The 24,880-nt window shown below is 42.9% G+C and overlaps 1 protein-coding gene across 5 annotated transcripts in view; it reads right to left on the bottom strand.

The window, feature by feature from the left end:
• LOC111965837 (glutamate receptor 2) overlaps window positions 1-24,880 on the bottom strand; it is a 68,176-nt gene that overhangs the window by 28,029 nt on the left and 15,267 nt on the right. For all 5 annotated transcript variants that reach the window (XM_023990177.2, XM_023990178.2, XM_023990180.2 and 2 more), the window contains exon 3: window positions 9,421-9,660. In XM_023990177.2, coding sequence (XP_023845945.1) covers window positions 9,421-9,660 — 240 coding nt within the window. The remainder of the gene's footprint in view (window positions 1-9,420; window positions 9,661-24,880) is intronic.

Raw genomic sequence — 24,880 nt, 5'->3', positions numbered from 1 at the left:
CTCAAGGCTAGAGCGGGGAGCAGCAACAGGGCGCACAGGGCTCTTGAGACGCACAGGAGGTTTGGTGCGTGGTGCCGGAACTGGTGGTACCGGGCTGGAGACACACACCATAGGGCGAGTGCGGGGAGGAGGAAAGGTCTGGAGACGCACTGGAAGCCTGGTGCGTGGTGTAGGCACTGATGGTACTGGGCTGGAAACACGCACCAAAGGGCGAGTGCGTGGTGTAGCACTGGTGGTACTGGGCTGGGGCGGGGAGGTGGCGCCGGATATACCGGACCGTGCAGGCGTACTGGCTCCCTTGAGCACCGAGCCTGCCCAACCTTACCTAGTTGAATACTCCCCGTAGCCCGACCAGTGCGGGCAGGTGGAATAACCGCACTGGGCTGTGTTGGCGAACCGGGGACACATACATAAGGCTAGTGCCATGTAGCCGGCCCGAGGAGACGCACTGGAGACCAGACGCGTTGAGCCGGCTTCATGCACCTGGCTCAATGCCCAATCTAGCCCGGCCGATACGAGGAGCTGGAATGTACCGCACCGGGCTAAGCCCACGTACAGGAGACACGTGCGCTTTACCGCATAACACGGTGTCTGCCCGTACTTTCGCTCTCCACGGTAAGCTCGGGAGTTGGCGCAGGTCTCCTACTGACTTGGCCACACTCCCTTGTAGCCCCCCCCCCCCCCCAAGAAATGTTTGGGCTTGACTCTTAGGCTTCCAGCCTCGCTTCCGTGCTGCCTCCTCATACCAACCGCCTCTCGCTTTAGCTGCCTCCAGCGTTCACGAGGGCGGCGATATTCTCCAGGTTGTGCCCAGGGTCCCTTACCGTCCAGAATTTCCTCCCATGTCCAGAAGTCCTGTGTATGCTGCCGCTGCTGTCGCTGCTGCCCCGTTTACCACGCTGCTTGGTCCTTGGTTGGTGGGTGATTCTGTAACGCTCGTCCTCCTCCTCGTCTGAGGAGGAGCAAGGATCGGACCAAAATGCAGCGTATTGTGAAGACATAATCTTTTATTATTATAAACGAAGACGAAAAACACTTGAACAAACTACAAAATAACAAACAACGTAAACAGACCTGAACTTGAGAACAAAACACATGAACACACGAACAGGAAGGAACACACGAAGGAACACACGAACGAACGAACGAACGAAACGAAACGAAACAGTCCCGTGTGGCACAAACACTGACACAGGAACAATCACCCACAAACAAACAGTGTGAACAGCCTACCTAAATATGGTTCTCAATCAGAGGAAACGTAAAACACCTGTCCCTGATTGAGAACCATATCAGGCTAGTTAAACCCAACATAGAAACACATAACATAGAATGCCCACCCAGCTCACGTCCTGACCAACTAAACAAAGACAAAACAAAGGAAATAAGGTCAGGAACGTGACAACTTCAGAACGTTCTCGTCAATAAACTGTACTAACCTTTTGCATAAGCTGAGTCTTTGACTAATTATTAAACCCATGGTCTTACAAACCTCGGGGATTGGTCAAAGCTATTGATTGATTGTTATTATCATTGGGATTGAAAATCCTCGTGACAAAATGTCAAATTGGCTTCTTTCCAAAATACCGTATGACAGATCACGTATACACCCTGTACACCCTTATTGACAAACAAATAAACCTTAACAAAACAGAGTCTTCTCATGCTTTGCAGATTTCAAAAAAGCTTTTGACTCAATTTGGCATGAGGGTCTGCTATACAAATGGGTGGAAATCAGTGTGGGAGGGAAAACATATGACATTATAAAATCAATGTACACAAACAATACGTGTGCAGTTAAAATTGGCAGTACACACACAGATTTCTTTCCTCAGGGCCGTGGGGTGAGACAACTTGAGCCCCACTCTCTTCAATATTTATATCAATGAATTGGCGAGGGCACAAGAACAATAGACAGGGATGCACCCGGCCTCACCTTACCGGACACGGAAATCAAATGTCTACTGTTTGCTGATGATCTGGTGCTATTATCCCCAACCAAGGGGGCCCTACAACAGCACCTAGATCCTCTGCACAGATTCTGTCAGACTTAGGCCCTGACATTGAATCTCAGTAAGACAAAAATAATGGTGTTCCAAAAAAGGTCCAGTTGCCAAGACAACAAATCTGGCTAGACACTGTATCCCTAGAGCACACAAAATATTATATCTACCTCAGCCTAAACATCAAAACCACAGGTAAATTCCACAAGGCTGTGAACGATCTAAGAGACAAGCCAAGAAGGGACTTCTATGCCATCAAAAGGAACATAAAACTTGACATCCCAATTAGGGTCTGGCAAAAAAATGCTTCAGTCAGTTATAGAGCCCATTGCCTCTATGGTTGTGAGGTCTGGGGTCCACTCACCAACCAACAATTCACAAAATGGGATAAACACCCAATTGAGACCGCATGCAGAATTCTGCAGAAATATACTTTGTGTTCCTGGCACAACCCCAAACAATGCATGCAGAGCAAAATGTAGACTATACCCGCTAGTTATCAAAATCCAGAAAAGAGCTGTTAAATTCTACAACCACCTGAAAGGAAGCGATGCCCAGACATTCCACCACAAAGCCCTCAAATACAAAGAGATTAACCTAGAGAAGACTCCCTTCAGCCAACTGGTTCTGGGACTCTGTTCACAAACACAAACAGAGCCCCATGACAGCAACACAATTAGACTCAACCAAATTATGAGAAATCAAAAAGATACTGGTAAGAATCCACCAAAAAACAGAGCAAATTGGAACGCTATCTGGCCCTAAACAGAGAGTATACAAAATGAAGAATTAAGACTATGACTAGTCTCAGTGAGCATAGCCTTACTATTGAGAGAGGTTGCCATAGGCAGACCTGGCTTTCAAGAGAAGACACGGTATGTGCCCACTGAGCTGCACTTCCTAACCTCCTGCCAAATGTATGACCACATTAGAGACACATATTTCCTACAGATCACACAGACACACAAAGAATTTGAAAACAAATCCAACATTGATAAACTCCCATATCTGTTAGGTGAAATACCACAATGTGCAATCACAGCAGCAAGATTTGTGGCCYGTTGCCATGAGAATAGTGCAACCAGTGGAGCACAAACAAGATTGTAAATATCACCATATCTTCCCCCACTATTCGTACTACAACTATTTGCACATTGCTAAAACACTGTACATAGCTGATAATACAAGACTTAAAATGTCTTTATCTTTTTGAAACCTTATTGAGTGCAATGTTTACTGTAAATTTCTTATCGTTGATGTTCGTTGATGTTGATGTTGTTAAATTTGTTTATTTCACTTGCTTTGGCAAAGTAAACATGTGTTTCCCATGCCAATAAAGCCCCTTTGAATTTAATTGAGAGCTAGAGAGAGTGTAAGAAAGAGAGAGAAAGCGTGAGAGAGAGATTGAGCGAGACAGACAGATAGAGAAATAGACAGAGAGATTGACAGAGTGAGATAGAGAGAGAGAGACAGAGAGAGACAGCCTCTGATATGTGGTTGTCCCACATAGCTATCTTAAGAGGAAAGTCGCTCTCGATAAGAGTGTCTGCTAAATGTCTAAAATTTAAGAGAGAGAGACACAGAGCGAGAGCGAGAGAGACAGAGAGCGAGAGAGACATGGTGAGAGAGACATGGTGAGAGAGACACAGAAAGAGAGAGAGACAGAGAGAGAGACACAGAGAGAGAGAGTAGAGCCTGTATTAGCCAGTAGCACTACCACACTGTATTGAGGTTAGAAGCTGGTCCATAAAGACAGTGGTAATAATCACACATTCAGATTTTCTCTCTTTTAGGTCAGTCTTCCATTCCACTGTGACTCTGGAAAGCCCGCCCTTATCTTCTATCATCAGGTATCATCACCTACTGTACTCCAACTGAAAGTGCTACTTCATACTGCTATCCTAAATCACTCTCATTTTGACATAATGGAAATGAAGACTGATAGCATCATATAATAAAAAGTAATAGGATCTTATCGTGCCTTTCAACTATTCTTATACAAGCCCAATAATATATATTATGCATAATATTACTCTTGCCTCCGGTACAAAAATTAGACTATGGAACTCTTTGTTGAAAGCCTTGTAACTAGTGGTGTAGTGGAGGTTAAACGCATGTAAATACCGTTTACCCACCGTTTTTATTTCGCGTGACTGTTTACCCACCTTTTGCAGAGAAATGCATTGAAAGTATAGGAAGCTTTACTTTACACACCGCGGAAAGCGATCATCGTTTACCCACCTATTTGTTTTACAACCACACCACTGCTTGTAGCCTTGCTATCAGGGCAGTCACATGGAATGTCATTTCATTTGGGGAAGTCTAGGCCTGTGTCCTTTTCAAAGTAGTGTCATACCAAGTGGTGTCATCACAAAGGGTAAATACTGTCTGACATTGCAATATCCTCCAGGGTAACAACTCAATGCATCATCCTTAGCCTAATACACGACACAGCAAATAAAAAATACTGAAAAGCACCAACAAGGCTGAAAACCTCCATGCACATAGACAAGAATAACTGGGACTATAACAATCACTTCACCTGAATATTTCTGGAGTGAGTAGACTTTTAGACAGTTTCAAAAGCAAGGTCATTCTCCAGCAAAATATATATTTTAAAGAGCGTTCTGTTGGTTGAGTTGTATAGAACAGAAACGTGAAAACCCAGCTACTCTTTAGGACATGTGGGGACCACCACCCTAAGGTCCAAAACCCTCACTGTCAGGGAACTGCCCTCCTACTTTGCTGCGAGCCATGAAACAAGCTCTCACACAGGAGGTGCAATGGTCCTAGTTGATAATATCTGACAAGTGGTTTGTCATACAGCACAATGCCCTTTACAGCGTGTTCTCCTGGTACCTTTCTCAGTGTGTGGTACTGCTATGAACTCTCTCTGTGTCTCGTTTATGTGGATGTAACGTGTCACATCAAATGTATGGCAAACAGTCTAGAAGCATAACCTTTGCAGTGCATAGACAGTTCTAGTCTTCTCTCATGAATACCTGTGTAGGTGTAGTTTGAATGTAATATAATTTAATCACAGTTGGTTGTCATATACAGTACTTGTCTTCTCTTCAACCTTCAGGTTTTTACAGTGTTTAAAAAAATAAGTCCTCTTTATTAATATACAGTAACCTCTATGTCAACATTGAATAATGGCAAAAAGCAGTGTTCTTTATTCTGTAACCCATAAGGTTCCACAGTTCCTTGAGATATGTATAGGCTGTGGGCTCCACCCCAGTCACTCCCTAGCCACACCCATAGTCACTTCCTGGTTTGAGTGCGTCAGGAAGGGGGAAGCCATCTTGACGGAAGTGTTTGTAACTAGGAAATTGTTTACAGTTCGAAAAGCCTAGTTTTCGAATTCCACACAAGTGAGAACAATCTGAATGACTTGTTTAAGCCCCTAGAGTTGATGTCCGCTCCCACGTGAAAATCAAATTAGCATAAGAAAAATAATCTCCCCCAAAATCTGTCAGTTAAAGCAGTTTTTTTTGCATTCTCAATCTCAATCCACCGCATCCGCTAATTTCGCACTTCTGCATCTGCGGTGAATGGTGATGGAGCTAGAGTGGTGTTTGTCAGACTATGAGACATTCTGAAAATCTGTCTTCTCACGAAATTGGCTGTAGCATACAAATGGTTTGGCCTCTATGAAAAGATGAGACCCTCACGAACACGATGGTGTTCTCCGTTTGATCTACGACCCCCACATGCATCTTGGGACTCGTCTGAAGTCGGTACAGCCGATCTGTCAACTTCTGTCTGTAGCGTCCTAACAGTTTGGGCTACACACTAATAGAACCCCTCTGTGGTAAGGTGAACGGTACCGAGTCAATGTGCAGGGGTACGAGTTAGTCGAGGTAATTAAGGTAATATGTACATGCAGGTAGGGGTAAAGTGACTATGCATAGATAATAAACAGAGAATAGGAAAAGCACTGTACTGTATGGTGAAGAGTGTGAAGGAATGTGTATGTGTGAGTGTGTGTGGTGTGTGTGTGGTGGTGTTGTGTGTGTGGTGTGGTGGTGGTGTGTGTGGTGTGGTGTTGGTGTGTGTGTGTGGTGTGTGTGTGGTGCCTCCTCGACCCGCTCTATTACAACCCTATCGATATTAATGGGGGAGTGATTGGCCCTCCTTTTCCTGTGGTCCACGATCAGCTCCTTTTTTTTGCTCACGTTGAGGGTGAGGTTGTTGTTATGGCACCACACTGCCAGGTCTCTGACCTCCTCCTTATAGGCTGTCTTATCGTCGTCGGTCATCAGGCCTACCACCGTCGTGTCGTCTGCAAACCTAATGATGGTGTTGGAGTCGTGTGTTGCCATGCAGTCATGGGTGAACAGGGAATACAGGCGGGGACTTTAAAAAAAAGTGTAGTGGAGCTGCAAAGTGTTGGTTTCCACATTCTGGAGGATCAAGTTTTGAAATCAGTGGAATTAGTGGAATATCAGTGTATGATAGCTAAAGAGATGGAGAAAACACCTGTCCCCGGGTTACATCTTCAAACTAAGGGCAACCGTGGTATGGCATTCTTGACAGGGAGACGTATCCGTATACAGGTAAGATAGTCTAGCGTTAGCTAGCTACATTTTCAGATATTACGCGTTTCTAATTTTGGCAGAAAGCGGTTTCATTTCAAGCTAAAGTGTACTGTTAGCTAGCTAGCTAACGTTAGCTGGCTGGCTCCCTATCTGACGTTATTATTTGATTCCCAGAGCTGTTTTCTTTTCTAGGTAGAGACTAATGTTAGCTAGCTAACATTGGACCTGGTTGGTTAGCTCCCAGCACTGTGACATTTTTGGCACTTTATTCAGATTAGCTGGCTGGCTCCTTAGCTAACGTTTCGTGACGTGTGTGTGATCTTAAACAATGTTTACCTAGCTAGGTTTATTGTTTAGCTAGCTAGCTACGTACATGTCTTTAGCTAAAGTGTACCGTTAGCTAGCTAACATTAGCTGGCTGGCTCCCTAGCGGACGTTTTTATTAGTTTCCCAGAGCTGTTTGCTTTTCTAGTTAGAGGCTAATGTTAGGTATTGTTGGCACTTTGTTCATTGTTGTTTAACTAGCTAACATTAGCTGGCTGGCACGTTAGCTAAAGTTACGTGACGTGTGTACAACACCCGTTGAATATGGCCAGTGTTAGGTAACGTCTGCAAAAAAGCATAATGAAATTGTTGCCAGCAGAGCTGGTTAGGCTGTTTTCCGGTTATCCAGAGGTAAACAAATCAACGGTCAGAGCGTCAAGTGTGTGCTCCGAGAGTGAAACTAAATGGGTGGGACTAAAACTTAAGAGGGTGTGAACAATGCTGAATGACTGTAGACAAAGAAGAGCTCCACTACATACCAAAACATTCAAAGGCGATTTTCTCAAAAGTGAGTTTACAAGTTGATCAACTTTTAAAGCAGAATTACTTTCCCATTATTCCTCAAATGCAGTGTATGATATACAGTGAGGGGAAAAGTATTTGATCCCCTGCTGATTTTGTACGTTTGACCACCTACAAAGAAATTATCAGACTATAATTTAATGGTAGGTTTATTTGAACAGTGAGAGACAGAATAACAACAACAAAATCCAGAAAAACGCATGTAAAAAATGTTATAAATTGATTTGCATTTTAATGAGGGAAATAAGGGAAAGATGAGGGAAAGGTTTCCGGCTAACAGGTGTCTTTTATACAGGTAACGAGCTGAGATTAGGAGCACACTCTTAAAGGTAGAGCTCCTAATCTCAGTTTGTTACCAGGTGTCTTTTATACAGGTAACGAGCTGAGATTAGGAGCACTAATTAGGAGCACTACTATTAAAATTATAGACTGATCATTTCTTTGTCAGTGGGCAAACGTACAAAATCAGCAGGGGATCAAATACTTTTTTCCCTCACTGTACCATGGTGTAGCTCTGTGTCTCTACTTTTATCCAATGTAAAAAACACCATTTCACATTTTGCTACATAAGACCGAATCCAGGTGTTGAGTCACAAATGGCTACCCAGAATATTTGCATTGTCCCTCCCTCCCCCTTTTACGGTGCTGCTAGTCTCTGGTTACTATCTATGCATAGTCACTTTAACTCTACCTACATGTACATATTACCTCAATTACCTCGACTAACTGGTGCCCCTGCACATTGACTCTGTACGGTACCCCCTGTATATAGCCTCGCTGCTGTTATTTTACTGCTGCTCTTTAACTATTTGTTAATTGTTATTTTTTACTTATCCATTTTTTTCTTAACACTTATTTCTCTTAAAACTGCATTGTTGGTTTAAGAGCTTGTAAGTAAGCATTTCACTGTAAGGTCTACACCTGTTGTATTTGGCGCATGTGACATATACAATTTGATTTGATTTTAGGGCCCCCCGTGTTGTGGGTCAGTGTGGCAGATGTGTTGTTGCCTACCCTCACCACTTAGGGGCAGCCCGTCAGGAAGTCCAGCATTCAATTGCAGAGGAAGGTGTTCAGTACCAGGGTCCTTACTTTAGTGATGAGCTTGGAGTGCACTATGGTGTTGAACGCTGAGCTGTAGTCAATGAACAGCATTCTCACGTAGGTGTTCCTTTTGTCCAGATGGGAAAGGGCAGTGTCTGGAGTGCAATAGAGATTGTGTCATCTGTGGATCTGTTGCGGCAGTATGCGAATTGGAGTGGATCCAGGGTTTCTGGGATGGTGGTGTTGATGTGAGCCATGACCAGATTTTCAAAGCATTTCATGGCTACAGGTGTGAGTGCTATGGGGCGGTAGTCATTTAAGCAGGTTACCTTGGTGTTCTTACAGGGACTATAGTGGTCTGCTTGAAACATGTTGGCATTACACTCTGGGTCAGGGAGAGGTTGAAAATGTCAGTGGAAAACACTTGCCAGCTGGTCAGCGCATGCTCTGAGTACGTGTCCTGGTAAAGCTTCGTAGTGCTAGGTTTAGTCCTGACTGACCCTTTTAATTCCTAGTCTTTGTAGTGCTAGGTTTGGTCCTGACTAACCCTTATACATCCTAGGCTTTGTAGTGCTAGGTTTAGTCCTGACTGACCCTTATACATCCTAGGCTTTGTAGTGCTAGGTTTAGTCCTGACTAACCCTTATACATCCTAGGCTTTGTAGTGCTAGGTTTAGTCCTGACTGACCCTTACAAATCCTAGTCTTGGGGACCAACAGAATGTCCAGGCTCTTGTTCCAACCCAATGCTACCAAACTCGACTCAACCAATCAAGGGGTTGACTTAAGTTTGATTTATTGATGAGTCAAACCTGTTGTCCTTCGTGTCTTTACACATGAAATCAATCGTCTTTTTGACCGCACCCTTTTTGATTTGAACAAAACTTTTCATATTTGTTTGCCCATAGCGGAAGTAGTCAGCCAGTGACTTTTATCATTTTCATTTAAATGGGGTAGATTCTGTCCTGTTAAACTAGTATCTCTTACCTCTATCACTGTCGTAGAGATAGGCAAACTTGTCCCACTTGTAGTACTCAATGAGGCTGAGTAGGGGTCCTTTGATGTCAGGCCTCATCTGGATGATGAATTGATGAGTTCCATCCAGCGGGAAGCTGGGGGTGATAAATGACACATGCAGAGTCCCGCAGAACGACGTTATCGTGTTGACCGACTTCTTGTCGTAGAATCCAAAGATGGCGTAAACTCCTCTCGAGAACTGGGAACAGACTGAAACGAGACAAGTTGCAAAACAGTCATGAGGAGAAGTGTACTTACGTATTGGATAACAGTGTGACATTAAGATAAGATGCGATTTATTGTCTGTTTTCACATACATTTTTATTTGCGCCATCATTAAAACAAGGTCATTACAGGACATAAACTAGAAGATACTGAAGATACTAAAAATGAGCTATACTGTGAGACAATTGGCTTCAAACAAGTGCTGTAACAAATTTAAGTTTGAATGTTTATGAACTTTATTACTGTCTAAAGGAGCCTATGCCACTGGAGTGGCTTGTTTTAGCTGATTAATATATTTTTGCTGTCCATAAGCAATGCCTGGGGAGCTCTTCCTTACAACAGCACAATATTTGAAAGCTACTTGTAAAAATGTTATGGCCTTTTATTATAGAATTCAATACAGTGGGAATGTACTTTATGTAAGAAAACGTGCCGTATCAGTGCAACCACAACCAGTTCATCAAATCTTCATGTTGGATATCTATGGACATTGACATGACCCGCTCTATATATATWTWTTTTTTAATAAAGTTTCACCAGGCAAGTCAGTTAAGAACAAATTCTTATTTACAATGACAGCCTACTCTGGCCAAACCCGTGTGACGCTGGGACAGTTGTGCGCCGCCCTATGGGACTCCCAATCACGGTTGGATGTGATACAGCCTGGATTCGAACCAGGAACTATAGTGACCCTCTTGCACTGAGATGCAATGCCTTAGACCGCTGTGCCTGAGGGAGCACTATATACTGAGCAGTTGTGGTTTCTGCTTGAGTTATGTTCATAGGTAGGCAATTTGAGATTCAAAGACTTCTCCTGAGAGATAGTTGAAAGATTCAGTACAATACAGGGCTACACTATGGCACCGACATCTATATGTACCGTATGGCTCTGCTGTGGCCTATACTATTGTCCCGTATGGCTCTGCTGTGGCCTATACTATTGTCCCGTATGGCTCTGCTGTGGCCTATACTATTGTCGCCCTTATGGCTCTGCTGTGTACTATCTCCCATTGTGTGCTTCTGCTGTGGCCTATACTATTGGTCCCATATGGCTTCTGCTGTGGCCTATACTATTGTCCGTATGGCTGCTGCTGTGGCCTATACTATTGTCATGGCTCTGCTGTGGCCTATACTATTGTCCCTATGGCTCTGCTGTGGCCTATACTATTGTCCCTTATGGCTCTGCTGTGGCCTATACTATTGTCCCATATGGCTCTGCTGTGCCTATACTATTGTCCCATATGGCTCTGCTGTGGCCTATACTATTGTCCGTATGGCTCTGCTGTGGCCTATACTATTGTCCCATATGGCTCTGCTGTGGCCTATACTATTGTCCCGTATGGCTCTGGCTGTGGCCTATACTATTGTCCCATATGGCTCTGCTGTGGCCTATACTATTGTCCCGTATGGGCTCTGCTGTGGCCTATACTATTGTCCTATGGCTCTGCTGTGGCCTATACATTGTCCCATATGGCTCTGCTGTGGCCTATACTATTGTCCCATATGGCTCTGCTGTCGGCCTATACTATTGTCCCATATGGCCTGCTGTGGCCTAATACTATGTCATATGGCTCTGCTGTGGCCTATACTATTGTCCCATATGGCTCTGCTGTGGCCTATACTATTGTCCCATATGGCTCTGCTGTGGCCTGTACTATTGTCCCATATGGCTCTGCTGTCGCCTATACTATGTATTGTCCTCTGGAGAGCTTGTGCTGGGAAGGAAGACCATGCACATTTAAGGACTGGCTTTTATTTCTATACAATCATAGTTCAGTTGCTTTACTCTCTTACTGTATGTGGTGTGTTTCTGTTGGTTTCCTTGTGGTCTCCTTTTTCCTGCTGTTTTTTCCATACTGTAGATATAATACAGTATAGATCGACTATAGGTTGGTTGCATACAATCACCTCTGTTTGAGATTGGTATAATACATCTATCATTAGATTAGATATTTCTTTATTGTCTGTTTCTCACAGATATTTGCTTTACTTACCAGAAAATGCACTGCGATAGACATAACATCAAACAAAAAAAACAAAAAAAAGATTAATACAAAAAGAAGCTGAAGGACTTCAACCCTCCCTTCCCCATAACTTCTCTCCTCCTCCTCATATACTCAATATTACCTTTTATCATCCACAAGTCCCTGAGCAGTGCACATAATATTATTGCACATGCCTATAATCTCAGCATCCATGATTCCTGTACCCTGCACAGCCCTTTTATTTTGCAGTTAGTTACATTACACAGTTCACTATTGCACGTTCCCAAATGAGTGAGTCCATCCCTATGCCCCATCACATGAATTACAAACAGAAGTCCTGTAATATACATGATGCACAGCGACTGTAGCTGTGCATAGGTACTGTAAATATTAATATTAAATGGCTAAGGGGTTCAGCTGTATTCATACAACATTTGGTCAGCATATTGGGGTGTCGCTTGTAAATGTCTATTGTTCAAGTGTAGGTTAATCAGCCTTATTGACTTGGACATGTATGTCTCTTCATTGTAATTAATCCAATTAATCATTGGCCTCTAGCACGGTAAAACTGGGTTGACTTGCTGACACCGGGGGATTGGAGTCTACCCATTAGATATTAGCTGCCTCGGCTAAAATGGACATCTTGCTGCTTTACATCCTTATTGGCTTGACGGCCATCTTTGATGTTAACATGCTGGACAGGCTTGAATATCATCAGGTTTAGACTTTGTGATTAGTTGTTGGGCCTAGTTTAATGCATACTCTATTGGCAGAAACTATTTCTGTCTAACAAGTGGAGGGAAAGTGAATATGAACGTCCACATAAGCTACTTCGAAAATATGAACACCCAAGCTACTTGGAATATATGGAGCAACTTCCAAAGCAAAACAGAGTGACACCACCAAGTATCTTACCACAGCATTCTCCTACTTCCTTCAACACTGAAGTATTTCACAAATCCCTTACGCCACTCTTAAAGCCAGGCAGACATTTCAGTTGAATGCCTCCAATTGACAGCCCCACATTCATATCCTGCCAAATTCATTAATGATCTGTCAAGTTTGTCTGTCAATTAAAAGTTTGTCAGGGGTCATCGGGGAAAGCATTGTTTAAGGCGGTCCAATCACCCCATCAATTTTGTGACGCCAACCCGCCGTCCATTGATGTGGCATCCAATCAAATGAAATTTGTATCACATGCTAACTACTGTAATCCTGCCCTAAGTGGCTGTGCTGTACTGTAAGATCGAACAATGATATGTCTACAACAAAATTTCACACACAAAATCAAAATATCCAATGATGTTCCATCCCAAGACAAAAACAACCCACAAAAACTGTTACTGGAAGAAAAGCAGAGGACTCAGAAAAGCCATTAAATGCCTGTCACATACTGTATAACTGGCTCTCAATGAAAGTGGGCTGTACTTTGCATTGGGAAATACCCCCTCTAGACTAGAGTGTCTGGGTGAATCTCTTTGGTCCTAATTGGGCAATTTGAGGTCAGACTGACAGAAAATGATATTATTATTTCAGTGCCGTGTCCATTCGCTATGCTTTCCAACCAAGTTTCTACTTCTTATCTCTGTTGTTTTGGAGGGAACAATACAGTGGAAACTTACTTAGGTGTAATCTGAGTAATGTTTGGAGAAGATAACTGTAACGCAGATTTGGGGGATTTGTAAATTGTAATTCCAACAATGTAGTGCAGTTTCTATTGTGGAGTGTGATGCCAGTTTGTGTATGTGTGTGTTTGAGTTGACAAATAAATATACAACAGCATTCCAACAACTAAATCCTAATCACTAGTTCTAATTGTAATAACATAAGAACAAAATCATGACAGGTGGAATCAATATGAGACTCAAACAACTAGAGAAGAAGTGTCGACGAAAATGAGTAACTACTGCAGACGACTAAGGACCAGCATTATGGTCTATCATCAGATAGATGGAGACCAGGACAGGACACTTGAGAGTGTTGAGACAACTTCTGCTACCATGGTAAATTGTACCCAGAGCAAGTGGTCACAGACAGTGGAACGTGAACTTGCCCTGTGAGAGTGAGTGCTACGTAGTTATTTGGGTGAAAATGGAGTCATTACCATAACTACAGAGGGAGAGTTATGTGTTCAGCCCTAATTGTCTAGCTGTCTGCATCTCTCTGTGTGAAGACTTTCCAACTCCCCTGCACTAACCTGCACCCCAAGCATGTCATCTCATTTCAGTTTGTTAGACTTCCATAGTAATGATGAGCAATGGAGTTTGGAGGTCGTCACAACCAGGGTTGGGGTCAATTCCATTTAAATTCCAGTCAATTCAGGAAGTACACTGAAATTCCAATTCTCTTCAATGTTTTTCAATGAGGAAAATGTGGAATTGGAATTGGGTTTAATTTCTGAATGGACTAGAATATAAATGGAATTGACCCCAACCACAGATATTCGCTTCATCATGGCCGAAGATGCTCTGTAGGTCAATATGATGGCACGAGTATGGTGGAACCAGCTTCCCCCTGAAGCTAGGGCAGCAGAGTTTCTGCCCATCTTCTGAAAACATACCTCTTCAAATAGCATCTTAAATAATCCCACAACATCTATATACACTCAACCAATAAACCACCTTGACTGGCCTGGACTGTGCTGGGCTAAAACAAAACCATGCATGTCCAGTCTTCAGGATCCACTATTTCAAAACACAGCAACACAAATCACTGTGAATCTTTGAAAACAAACAACTGAATCACACATTTTAACTTTATATTATATTTTAGATAAATTTTTATTTGAGCTTGCTTTTTAGTCCAGGAGTAGGCTGAATCTGTGCCCGGGACACCAAACAGCACAGTATGTTTTTGAGATATACACTACCGTTCAAAAGTTTGAGGTCACTTAGAAATGTCCTTGTTTTGGAAAGAAAAGGAAATTTTTTGTCCATTAACATAACATCAAATTGATCAGAAATACAGTATACGCATTGTTAATGTTGTAAATGACTATTGTAGCTGGAAACGGCAGATTCTTTTATGAAATATCTACATTCTTTCAAAAACAAGGACATTTCTAAGTTACCCCAAACCTTTGAACGGTAGTGTACATTATATAACAAGCTATATTGGTCAGCCGTGGTAAGGATAATGATCGCCCCATTATAACTAATATTAGAAAGGAACCATCAAATATGTCAGTGCCAGCTCCAGCGATCTGTAGAAACTTCAGCAGTGATGCTAGAAGAGGGTACATCATAACTCTAACCCTACAAAGTATACCAGCGAGGAAGAGGCATAGCGAAAGGATTCAATCTCGCCAAAATCTGTCCACAAAAAGCCCAATGCGTTTCTATGGGTTTATTTTGAACCTAAGCTTGTCGCCTACCTTCCGCCTTTGGGACAATGACTCTCACTGTTAGGGCGGAGACATGAGCATCTTGTCATTATGTCCAGTGCCTTCAGAAAGTATTCACAACCCTTGACTTTTTCCACATTTTGTTATGTTACAGCCTGAATTTAATAGGGATTGAATTTAGTTTTTTTTTCACTGGCCTACACACAACACCCCATAATGTCAAAGTGGAATAATGCTTTTTGAAATTTTTACTAATTAATTAAAAAAGAAAAGCTAAAATGTCTTGAGTCAATACATATTCTACCCCTTTGTCATGGCAAGCCTAAAACAGTTCATGAGTAAACATGTGCTAACAAGTCACATAATAAGTTGCAAGGACTCACTCTACGTGCAATAATAGTGTTTAACATGATTTTTGAATGGCCATCTCATCTCTGTACCCCACACACACAATTATCTGTAAGGTCCCTCAGATTCAACCACAAAGACCAGGGAGGTTTTCCAATGCCTCTCAAAGAAGGGCACATATTGGTAGATATGTAAAAAAAAAAGAAAAAAAAAGAAAAGCAGACATTGAATACCCCTTTGAGCATGGTGAAATTATTAATTACACATTGGATGCTGTATCAATACACCTAGTCACTACAAAGATACAGGCATCCTACCGAACTCAGTTGCTGGAGAGGAAGGAATCCACTCAGGGATTTCACCATGAGGCCAATGGTGACTTTAAAACCGTTACAGAGTTTAATGGCTGTGATAGGAGAAAACTGAGGATGGATCAACAACATTGTAGTTACTCCACAATATTAACCTAAATGACAGAGTGAAAAGAAGGAAGCCTGTACAAAATAGAAATATTCCAAAACATGCATCCTGTTTGCAACAAGTCACTTAAGTAAAAACTGCAACAAAAATTGGCAAAGCAATTAACTTTTTGTCCTGAATACAAAGTGATGTATTGGATTTGTCCCAAACATATAAGACATTACTGAGTACCACTCTCCATATTTTCAAGCATAGTGGTGGCTGCGTCATGTTATGGGCATGGTTGTAATCATTAAGGACTGGGAGTTTTTCAATAGTCAAGTACAGTATGATTACTTGTAGAGCTCTCTGAGTGTATTTAACTGGCCTCGTTTCCTGCTCCGTGACAGGCTTTTTTAGAGTTTGCTGGCCTCGTCTCCTGCTACATGACCGGCTGTTTTAGAGTGTTTCTGGCCTCGTCTCCTGCTACATGACAGGCTTTTTAGAGTGTTTCTGGCCTCGTCTCCTGCTACATGACCGGCTGTTTTAGAGTTTCTGGCCTCGTTTCCTGCTACATGACAGCTGTTTTAGAGTGTTTCTGGCCTCGTTTCCTGCTACATGACAAGCTGTTTTAGAGTGTTTCTGGCTCGTTTCCTGCTACATGACAGGCTGTTTTAGAGTGTTTCTGGCCTCGTTTCCTGCTCCATGACATGCTGTTTAGAATGTTTTTGGCCATGTTAATTATCCAAGACAGGTTGTTTTAGTGTGTTATTGCCTCATTTCCATGCTGTTTTAGAGTGTTGCTTGCTCTTTCTACCCATGATAAGCTGTTTCAGAGTGTTACTGTACTCGTTTCCTGCTCCATGACAGGCTGTTTTAGAGTGTTGCTGGCCTCGCCTTTTCTCCATGACACGCCTGTTTTAAAGTGTTACTGGCCTCGTTTCCTGCTCCATGATAGGCTGTTTGAGAGTGTTGCTGGCCTTGTTTCTTGCTCCATGACAAGATGCTTAGGTGTTGCTGGCCTCGTCTCCTGCTACATGACAGGCTGTTTTTAGAGGTGTTTCTGGCCTCGTTTCCTGCTCCATGACAGGCTGTTTTAGAGTGTTTCTGGCCTCGTTCCTGCCCATGACAGGCTGTTTTAGAGTGTTTCTGGCCTCGTTTCCTGCTCCATGACAGGCTGTTTTAGAGTGTTTCTGGCCTCGTTTTCCTGCTCCATGATAGGCTGTTTGAGAGTGTTGCTGGCCTTTGTTTCTTGCTCCATGACAAGATGCTTTAGGGTGTTGCTGGCCTCGTCTCCTGCTACATGACAGGCTGTTTTAGGATGTTTCTGGCCTCGTCTCCTGCTACATGACCGGCGTGTTTTAGAGTGTTTCTGGCCTCGTTTCCTGCTACATGACAGGCTGTTTTAGAGTGTTTCTGCCTCGTTCCTGCTACATACAAAGCTGTTTTAGATGTTTTCTGGCCTCGTTTCCTGCTACATGACAGGCTGTTTTAGAGTGTTTCTGGCCTCGTTTCCTGCTCCATGACATGCTGTTTTAGAATGTTTTTGGCCATGTTTATTGATCCAAGACAGGTTGTTTTAGTGTGTTATTGGCCTCATTTCCATGCTGTTTTAGAGTGTTGCTTGCCTCTTTCCTACTCCATGATATAGCTGTTCAGAGTGTACTGTACTCGTTTCCTGCTCCATGACAGGCTGTTTTAGAGTGTTGCTGCCTCGCCTTTTTCTCCATGACACGCTGTTTTAAAGTGTTACTGGCCTCGTTTCCTGCTCCATGATAGGCTGTTTGAAGTGTTGCTGGCCTTGTTTCTTGCTCCATGACAAGATGCTTTAGGGTGTGCTGGCCTCGTCTCCTGCTACATGACAGGCTGTTTTAGAGTGTTTCTGCCTCGTTTCCTGCTCCATGACAGGCTGTTTGAGAGTGTTTCTGCCTCGTTTCCTGCTCCATGACAGGCTGTTTTAGAGTGTTTCTGCCTCGTTTCCTGCTCCATGACAGGCTGTTTTAGAGTGTTTCTGGCCTCGTTTCCTGCTCCATGATAGGCTGTTTGAGAGTGTTGCTGGCCTTGTTTCTTCTCCATGACAAGATGCTTAGGGGTTGCTGCCTCGTCTCCTGCTACATGACAGGCTGTTTTAGAAGTGTTTCTGGCCTCGTTTCCTGCTCCATGACAGGCTGGTTTAAGAGTGTTTCTGGCCTCGTTTTCCTGCTCCATGACAGCTGTTTTAGAGTGTTTCTGGCCTCGTTTCCTGCTCCATGACATGCGTTTTAGAGTGTTTTTGCCATGTTATTGATCCAAGACAGGTTGTTTTAGTGTGTTATTGCCTCATTTCCATGCTGTTTTAGAGTGTTGCTTGCCTCGTTCCTGCTCCACGGCAGGCTATTTTAGAGTGTTCCTCTCCTCGTTTCCTGCTACATGACAAGATGTTCTTACAGTGTTGCTGGGACTCGTTTCCTGCTCCATGACAAGCTGTTCTACAGTGTTGCTGGATCGTTCCTGCTCCATGACAAGCTGTTTTAGATTGTTGCTGCATCGTTTCCTGCTCCATGACAAGATGCTTTAGAGTGTCGCTGGCCTCATTTCCTGCTCCATGAGAGGTTGTTTTTGAGTGTTGCTCTCCTCGTTTCCTGCTCCATGATAAATGCTTCAGAGTGTCGCTGGCCTCATTTCCTTCTCCATGAAGGTTGTTTTGAGTGTTGCTTGTGTCGTGTCTTTGCATCATTAAAGTGAAGACTCAATTCTCTGTAATTATTTTTACGTGATTAAACTATCATGTAAATGTAATTAACCAGGAAGTCGGGGCACCAAGGAAAATCTTCAGATTACAAAGTTATAATTTTCCTAATATAACTTTTCAGATATTTAATATCTGACCAATTAGTCTTCTAATTAATGAATCATTCTTTACCTCACCTTAGTCTCATTCCAACGTCGAAAGTTGTTGGTATATCTGCACGAACCCAGTCTTTGCTACGAATCATCCATACATCAATTGTCTTAATCATTTATTACTAACTAACTAAATAATCCCAGAAATGCATAAACAAACAACAATATATATGGTTACAAGGAAATGATAGGGGATGTTCCCTAGTGGGCTAAACCGATATGACGGCTGATAGACAAAGGGACTGAGAATGGCCGGTGGCTATGGCTATGGCTATGAAAAGATTTACTACTGAGGTGCTGACTTGTTGACCCTCGACACTACTGTGATTATTATTATTTGACCATGCTGGTCATTTATGAACATTTGAACACTTGGCCATGTTCTGTTATAATCTCCACCCGGCACAGCCAGAAGAGGACTGGCCACCCCTCATAGCCTGGTTCCTCTCTAGTTTCTTCCTAGTTTTGCCTTTCTAGGGAGTTTTTCCTAGCCACCGTGCTTCTACACCTGCAGCTTGCTGTTTGTGGGTTTTAGGCTGGTTTCTGTACAGTACTTTGAGATATCAGCTGATGTAAGAAGGGCTATATAAATACATTTGATTTGATTGATTAGACAAAAATTGGCCGTCGTAGCTGAATTGTTCACCGACCGTTTACACATTCTCCAAAACATGGATATTGTCAGTTCTCAAGTTCTTGAGGTAGAAGTTCCATTGTTCTACTGTGAACCCTCTCTCTATCTGCATGAGAGGAGAGAGTCTCCTCCAGGAATTTACGACTTGAGAAACAGAACCTGGATGTAAGAGGAGAGCGGGGGAAGGCACTCGCTAATACCCAAAGAGGCCACGTCATGACACTTCCTTCGTTTCCAGCTCCATGACAAGCGTGTTTTAGAGTGTTGCTGTTGTCCTCATTTCCTGCTCCATGAGAGGCTGTTTTATAGTTTTGCTGGCCTTGTTTCCAGCTCCATGACAAGCGTGTTTTAGAGTATTGCCCTGTCCTCGTTCCTGCTCCATGACAGGCTGTTTTAGAGTGATTTTGGACTCATTTCCTGCTCCATGAAATGTTGTTTTATTGTGTTGCTGGCCTCATTTCCATGCTGTTTTAGAGTGTTGCTGGCCTTGTTTCCTGCTCCATGATAAGTTATTTTAAAGTTACTGTCCACGTTTCCTGCTCAATTAAAGGTTGTTCTATTGTGTTGCTGGCCTCATTTCATGCTGTTTAGGAGTGTTATCTGGCCTCGATTCCTGCTACATGACACGCGGTTTTAGAGTTTTTGCTGACTCGCTTTCCTGCTCCATGTAGATGCTTGAGAGTGTAGCTGCCTCATTTCTGCTCCATGAGAGGTTGTTTTTGAAATGTTACTGTCCACGTTTCTGCTCCATGACAGGCTGTTTTAGAGTGATTTTGGACTCATTTCCTGCTCCATGAAATGTTGTTTTATTGTGTTGCTGGCCTCATTTCCATGCTGTTTTATAGTGTTGCTGTCCTCGTTTCCTGCACCATGACAGGCTGTTCTCAAGTGTTGCTGGTCCTGTTTCCTGCTCCATGACAGGCTGTTTTAGAGTGTTGCTGTCCTCGTGTCCTGCTCCATGACACTATGTTTTAGTGTTTTTTCCCTCATTTCCTGCTCCATTACAAGCTGTTTCAATGTGTTACAGGCCTTGTTTCCTGCTCCATGACAGGTTGTTTTAGAGTGTTTCTGGCCTCATTTCCTGCTCCATGACAAGATGCTTTAGAGTGTCGCTGGCATCATTTCCTGCTCCATGAGAGGTTGTTTTTGAGTGTTGCTGGCATCGTTTCCTGCTCCATGATAAGCTGCTTCAGAGTGTCGCTGGCGTAATTTCCTTCTCCATGAGAGGTTGTTTTTGAGTGTTGCTTGCCTCGTTTCCGGCTCCATGATAAGCTGTTTTAGAGTGTTACTGTCCACGTTTCCTGCTCCATGACAGGCTGTTTTATAGTTTTGCTGGCCTTGTTTCGTGCTCCACGACAAGCTATTTTAGTGTTGCTGTCCTCGTTTCCTGCACCATGACAGGCTATTTTAGTGTTGCTGGCTTTGTTTGCTTCTGTATTATAGGCTGATTTAGAGTGTTGCTGTCCTCCTTTCCTGCTCAATGACAAGATGTTTTTGAGTGTTGCTGACGAAGTTTCCTGCTCCATGACAGGCTGTTTTAGTGTGTTGCTGTTATCGTTTCCTGCTCCATGACAAGCTGTTTTAGAGTRTTTTTTCCCTCGTTTCCTGCTCCATGACAAGCTGTTTCAATGTGTTACTGGCCTTGTTTCCTGCTCCATGACAGGCTGTTTTATAGTGTTGCTGGCCTTGTTTCTTGCTCCATGAGAAGTTGTTTTTGAGTGTTGCTGGCCTCATTTCCTGCACCATGACTGTCTGTTTTAGTGTGTTGCTGGCCTTGATTGCTGCTCTATTATAGGCTGTTTTAGAGTGTTGCTGGCCTCACTCTCCTGCTCCATGACAAGATGTTTTGGAGTGTTGCTGGCCTTGTTTGCTGCACCATGACAGACTGTTCAAGAGTATTGTTGGCCTTGTTTCCTGCTCCATGAAAAGCTGTTTCAACGTGTTACTGGCCTCTTTTCCTGCTCCATGACAGGCTGTTTTAGAGTGTTGTTGGCCTCGTTTCCTGCACCATGACAGACTGTTCAAGAGTATTGTTGGCCTTGTTTCCTGCTCCATGAGAGGTTGTTTTTGAGTGTTTCTGGCCTCATTTCCTGCTCATTGACAGGCTGTTTTAGAGTGTTGCTATCCTCGTCACCTGCTCAATGACAAGCTGTATTAGAATATTTTTGCCCTCGCTTCCTTCTCCATGACAGGCTGTTTTATAGTGTTGCTGTCCTCCTTTCCTGCTCCATTACATGCTGTTTTAGAGTGTTGCTGGCCTCCTTTCCTGCTCCATGACAGGTAGTTTTAGTGTGCTGCTGGCCTCATTTCCATGTTGTTTTAGAGTGTTGCTGGACTCGTTTTTCCTCCCTGACAGGTAGTTTAATTGTGTTGCTGTCCTCCTTTCCTGCTCCATTACATGCTCTTTTAGAGTGTTGCTGGCCTTGTTTCCTGCTCCGTGATGATCTGTTTCAGAGTGTTATTGTCCTCGTTTCCTGCTCCATGAAACACTGTTTTAGAGTGTAGCTGGTCTTGCTTCCTGCTCAATGGCAGGCTGTTTTAGTGTGTTCCTGGCCTCATTTCCATGCTGTTTTACAGTGTTGATGGCCTCGTTTCCTGCTCCATAATAAGCTGTTTTAGTGTGTTTATGTCATATCCTGCTCCATGACATGCTATTTTAGAGTGTTGCTGGCCTCGTTTCCTGCTCCATGACAAGATGTTTTTAAATGTTTCTTGCCTCGTTTCCTGCTCCATGAAAGGCTTTTTTAAAGCGTTGCTGGCCTCGTTTTCTGCTCCGTGACAGGCTGTTTTAGAGTGTTCCTGGCCTCGTTTCTTGCTCCATGACAGGCTGTTTTGGAGTGTTTTTGGCCTCGTTTCCTGCACCATGACAGGTTCTTTTATGGTGTTGCTGGCCTCATTTCCATGCTGTTTTAGAGTGTTGCTGTCCTTGTTTCCTCCTCCATGATAAGCTGTTTTAGAATGTTATTGTTGTCCTTTCCTGCTCCATTACAGTCTTGTTTTGAGTGTTGCTGGCCTTGTTTCCTGCTCCATGACAAGCTATTTTAGAGTGTTGGTGGCATCGTTTCTTGCTCCATGATAAGCTGTTTCAGAGTGTTATCGTCCTCGTTTCTTTCTCCATAACAGGCTGTTTTAGAGTGTTGCTGGCCTTATTTCCTGCTCCGTGACAGGCTGTTTTAGAGCATTGCTTTTCCCTTTTCAGCCACAATATTTAAGAAGCAGACTGTTGGACTGTGTTTCTATCATGCTCAATTATACTTGACAGGTGATATTCGCTCAAATAGACGGCAGCTGGGCGCATAATGAAGTATAATTTTTGGGGGACAGAGAAATTAATTTGGTCATCTGTTTGATGTTTTGATGAAAAGGACAACATTTTGAAATTAATCACATTTGTTCTTTCTTTTAGAGATAATATGTAAATGTTGCCTTTTAAATGCAAGTGATGGGTTCTAGCCCCAGAAGAAAGTAGCACTGATTAGACCAATTATTATCATAACATACGCACATGCACACACACACACACACACACACACACACACACACACACACACACACACACTCATCAACATCACCGTCATCATCCGTTCACTCCTAGTAGAATAGATAACACTGCTCTAACTCTGCAGAGAAAGCCTGAGGACTGATCTTTTGTGTAAAAGTGGATTTGTCACTGTGTCACTGTTTGTGAGCTGTAGCTGTAAGCCACCACCCGTTCCCCACAGTGGCCTGAGTACGTGTCACTTATCTAGTTACTGCACAGGCTGATTCCTGCTCTGATTTCAGCCCCCCTATAGCACAGAGAGAATTTACTAGAAAGACCCTCAACGGCCCACCATGATGTCTTTGTTAGTCTAGATTGAGGAAAGAACATCAATGGGTTTGTCACAGCCTAGTCTGTCTAGTGACAAATGTCAATGTTGTTTTTAAATGGTGTTTCTCTCGGTGAGAGGAAAGGTAGCACCTGAAGCTATGTTAACCTCTTGACGCTAGGGGTCAGATATTATATATATTTTTTTAAATAACGTTCCCAAGGTAAACGGACTATTTCTCAGGTCCAGATCGTAGAATATGCCTATAATTTACAGATTGGGATAGAAAACACTCCAACGTTTCCAAAACTGTCAAAATATTGTCTGTGAGTATAACAAAAAACTAATTCTGCAGGCGATAACCTGAGGAAACCAACCCGGAAGTGATTTTTTTAAAGAATGTGTTTCCTGGCCGTCTTTCTTCCATTAAAGGGGTATCAACCAGATTCCTTTTCCCAATCGGTTCCTCAGGCTGTGACCAGGCTTTAGACATAGTTTCAGGCTTTTATTTTGAAAAAAAATTCAAAACTAGTCAGGTGTCCTCTGATTGGTTCCTGCGCGCCGAGAGGGTAGCTCTCCATTCTTCTTCTCTCTTATTGAATAGGTTACGGTCTGGTTGAAATTTACCGATTAAGTTTGTTAAAAACAACCTGAGGATTGATTATAAAAACATTTGACATGTTTCCTACGAACATTACGGATACTTTTGGAATTTTCGTCGAATGAAACGAGGCTATTGGTTTCTGAACAAAACGCGCAACCAAATTGCGTTCTTTTGTATAAAAGTAATATTATCGAACAAAAAAACTTTGTTGTGTAACTGGAGGCTCGTGAGTGCAACATCCGAAGATTATCAAAGTAAGCTGTTAATTTTTTTGCTTTTCTGACTTTCGGGACCATGCTAATTGGGCGTAGCTGTTGTAGCATTGGAATACACTCAAAAAGCGATTGGGCTTTCGCTGCAAAGCATATCAAAATCTGACAACGATAGGTGGATTAACAACAAGCTAAGGCTGTTGTTTGGTATATTCACTTTGATTGCATGATTAAATATTTTTTGTAAATATTTGCGCCCTGCAATTCAGCGGTTGTTTAGGAAGGATCCCGCTAAAGGGATCCGTAGCGCAGAGAAGGTGGAACTCACCAATTGAATCCTAAACAGGAAAAAACTCAAGTTCGTGAGAGTCAATGTGTCTCGCAGCAACCTTCCATAACTTATACATATTTGCACACACAAATAACACTTGGATATGACTTGGCATGAGCATGTCTTGTTGTAATTGAAGTCTCAGAATTACACAAGAGCACACCATATGCTGGGTATCAAGCATGTTGTACAATGGTGTACAACCATCCTTTACACATATCTATCAGTTGCAGATTGGCAAACGTCAGGAATGGCTAGACTCTCTCTCTCTCCTCTCTCCTCTCTCTCCTCTCTCTCTCTCCTCTTTCTCTCTCTCTCTCTCCTCTCTCTCTCTCGTCTCTCCTTCTCTCTCCTCTCTCTCTCTCTCTCTCTCTCTCCTCTCTCTCTCTTCTCCTCTCTCTCTCCCTCTTCCTTCCTTCCTTCTCTCTCTCTCTCTCAAAATAATAAAAAATGTTATGGCAGCATGTGACATCTGTTGTCTATATGACAGTCGAAAGGCACTTTTGTGATGATGACAAATGTGCTACTACCATCACATATAGAAGCAGAGTGAGGGTCAACAGCAGAATGACAACATTGAAAATATCTCTGTTGCTAACACTTGTGATGACGTAGTACACACAAAATTTACTTTTTATTTATTTCCTGTTTTCACAA

The sequence above is a fragment of the Salvelinus sp. IW2-2015 genome, linkage group LG6.2, assembly GCF_002910315.2.
Source record: "Salvelinus sp. IW2-2015 linkage group LG6.2, ASM291031v2, whole genome shotgun sequence".
Lineage (NCBI taxonomy): Eukaryota > Metazoa > Chordata > Actinopteri > Salmoniformes > Salmonidae > Salvelinus > Salvelinus sp. IW2-2015.
Note: the sequence above shows the minus strand (reverse complement) of the source record. Positions and strands in the feature narration are given on the sequence as shown.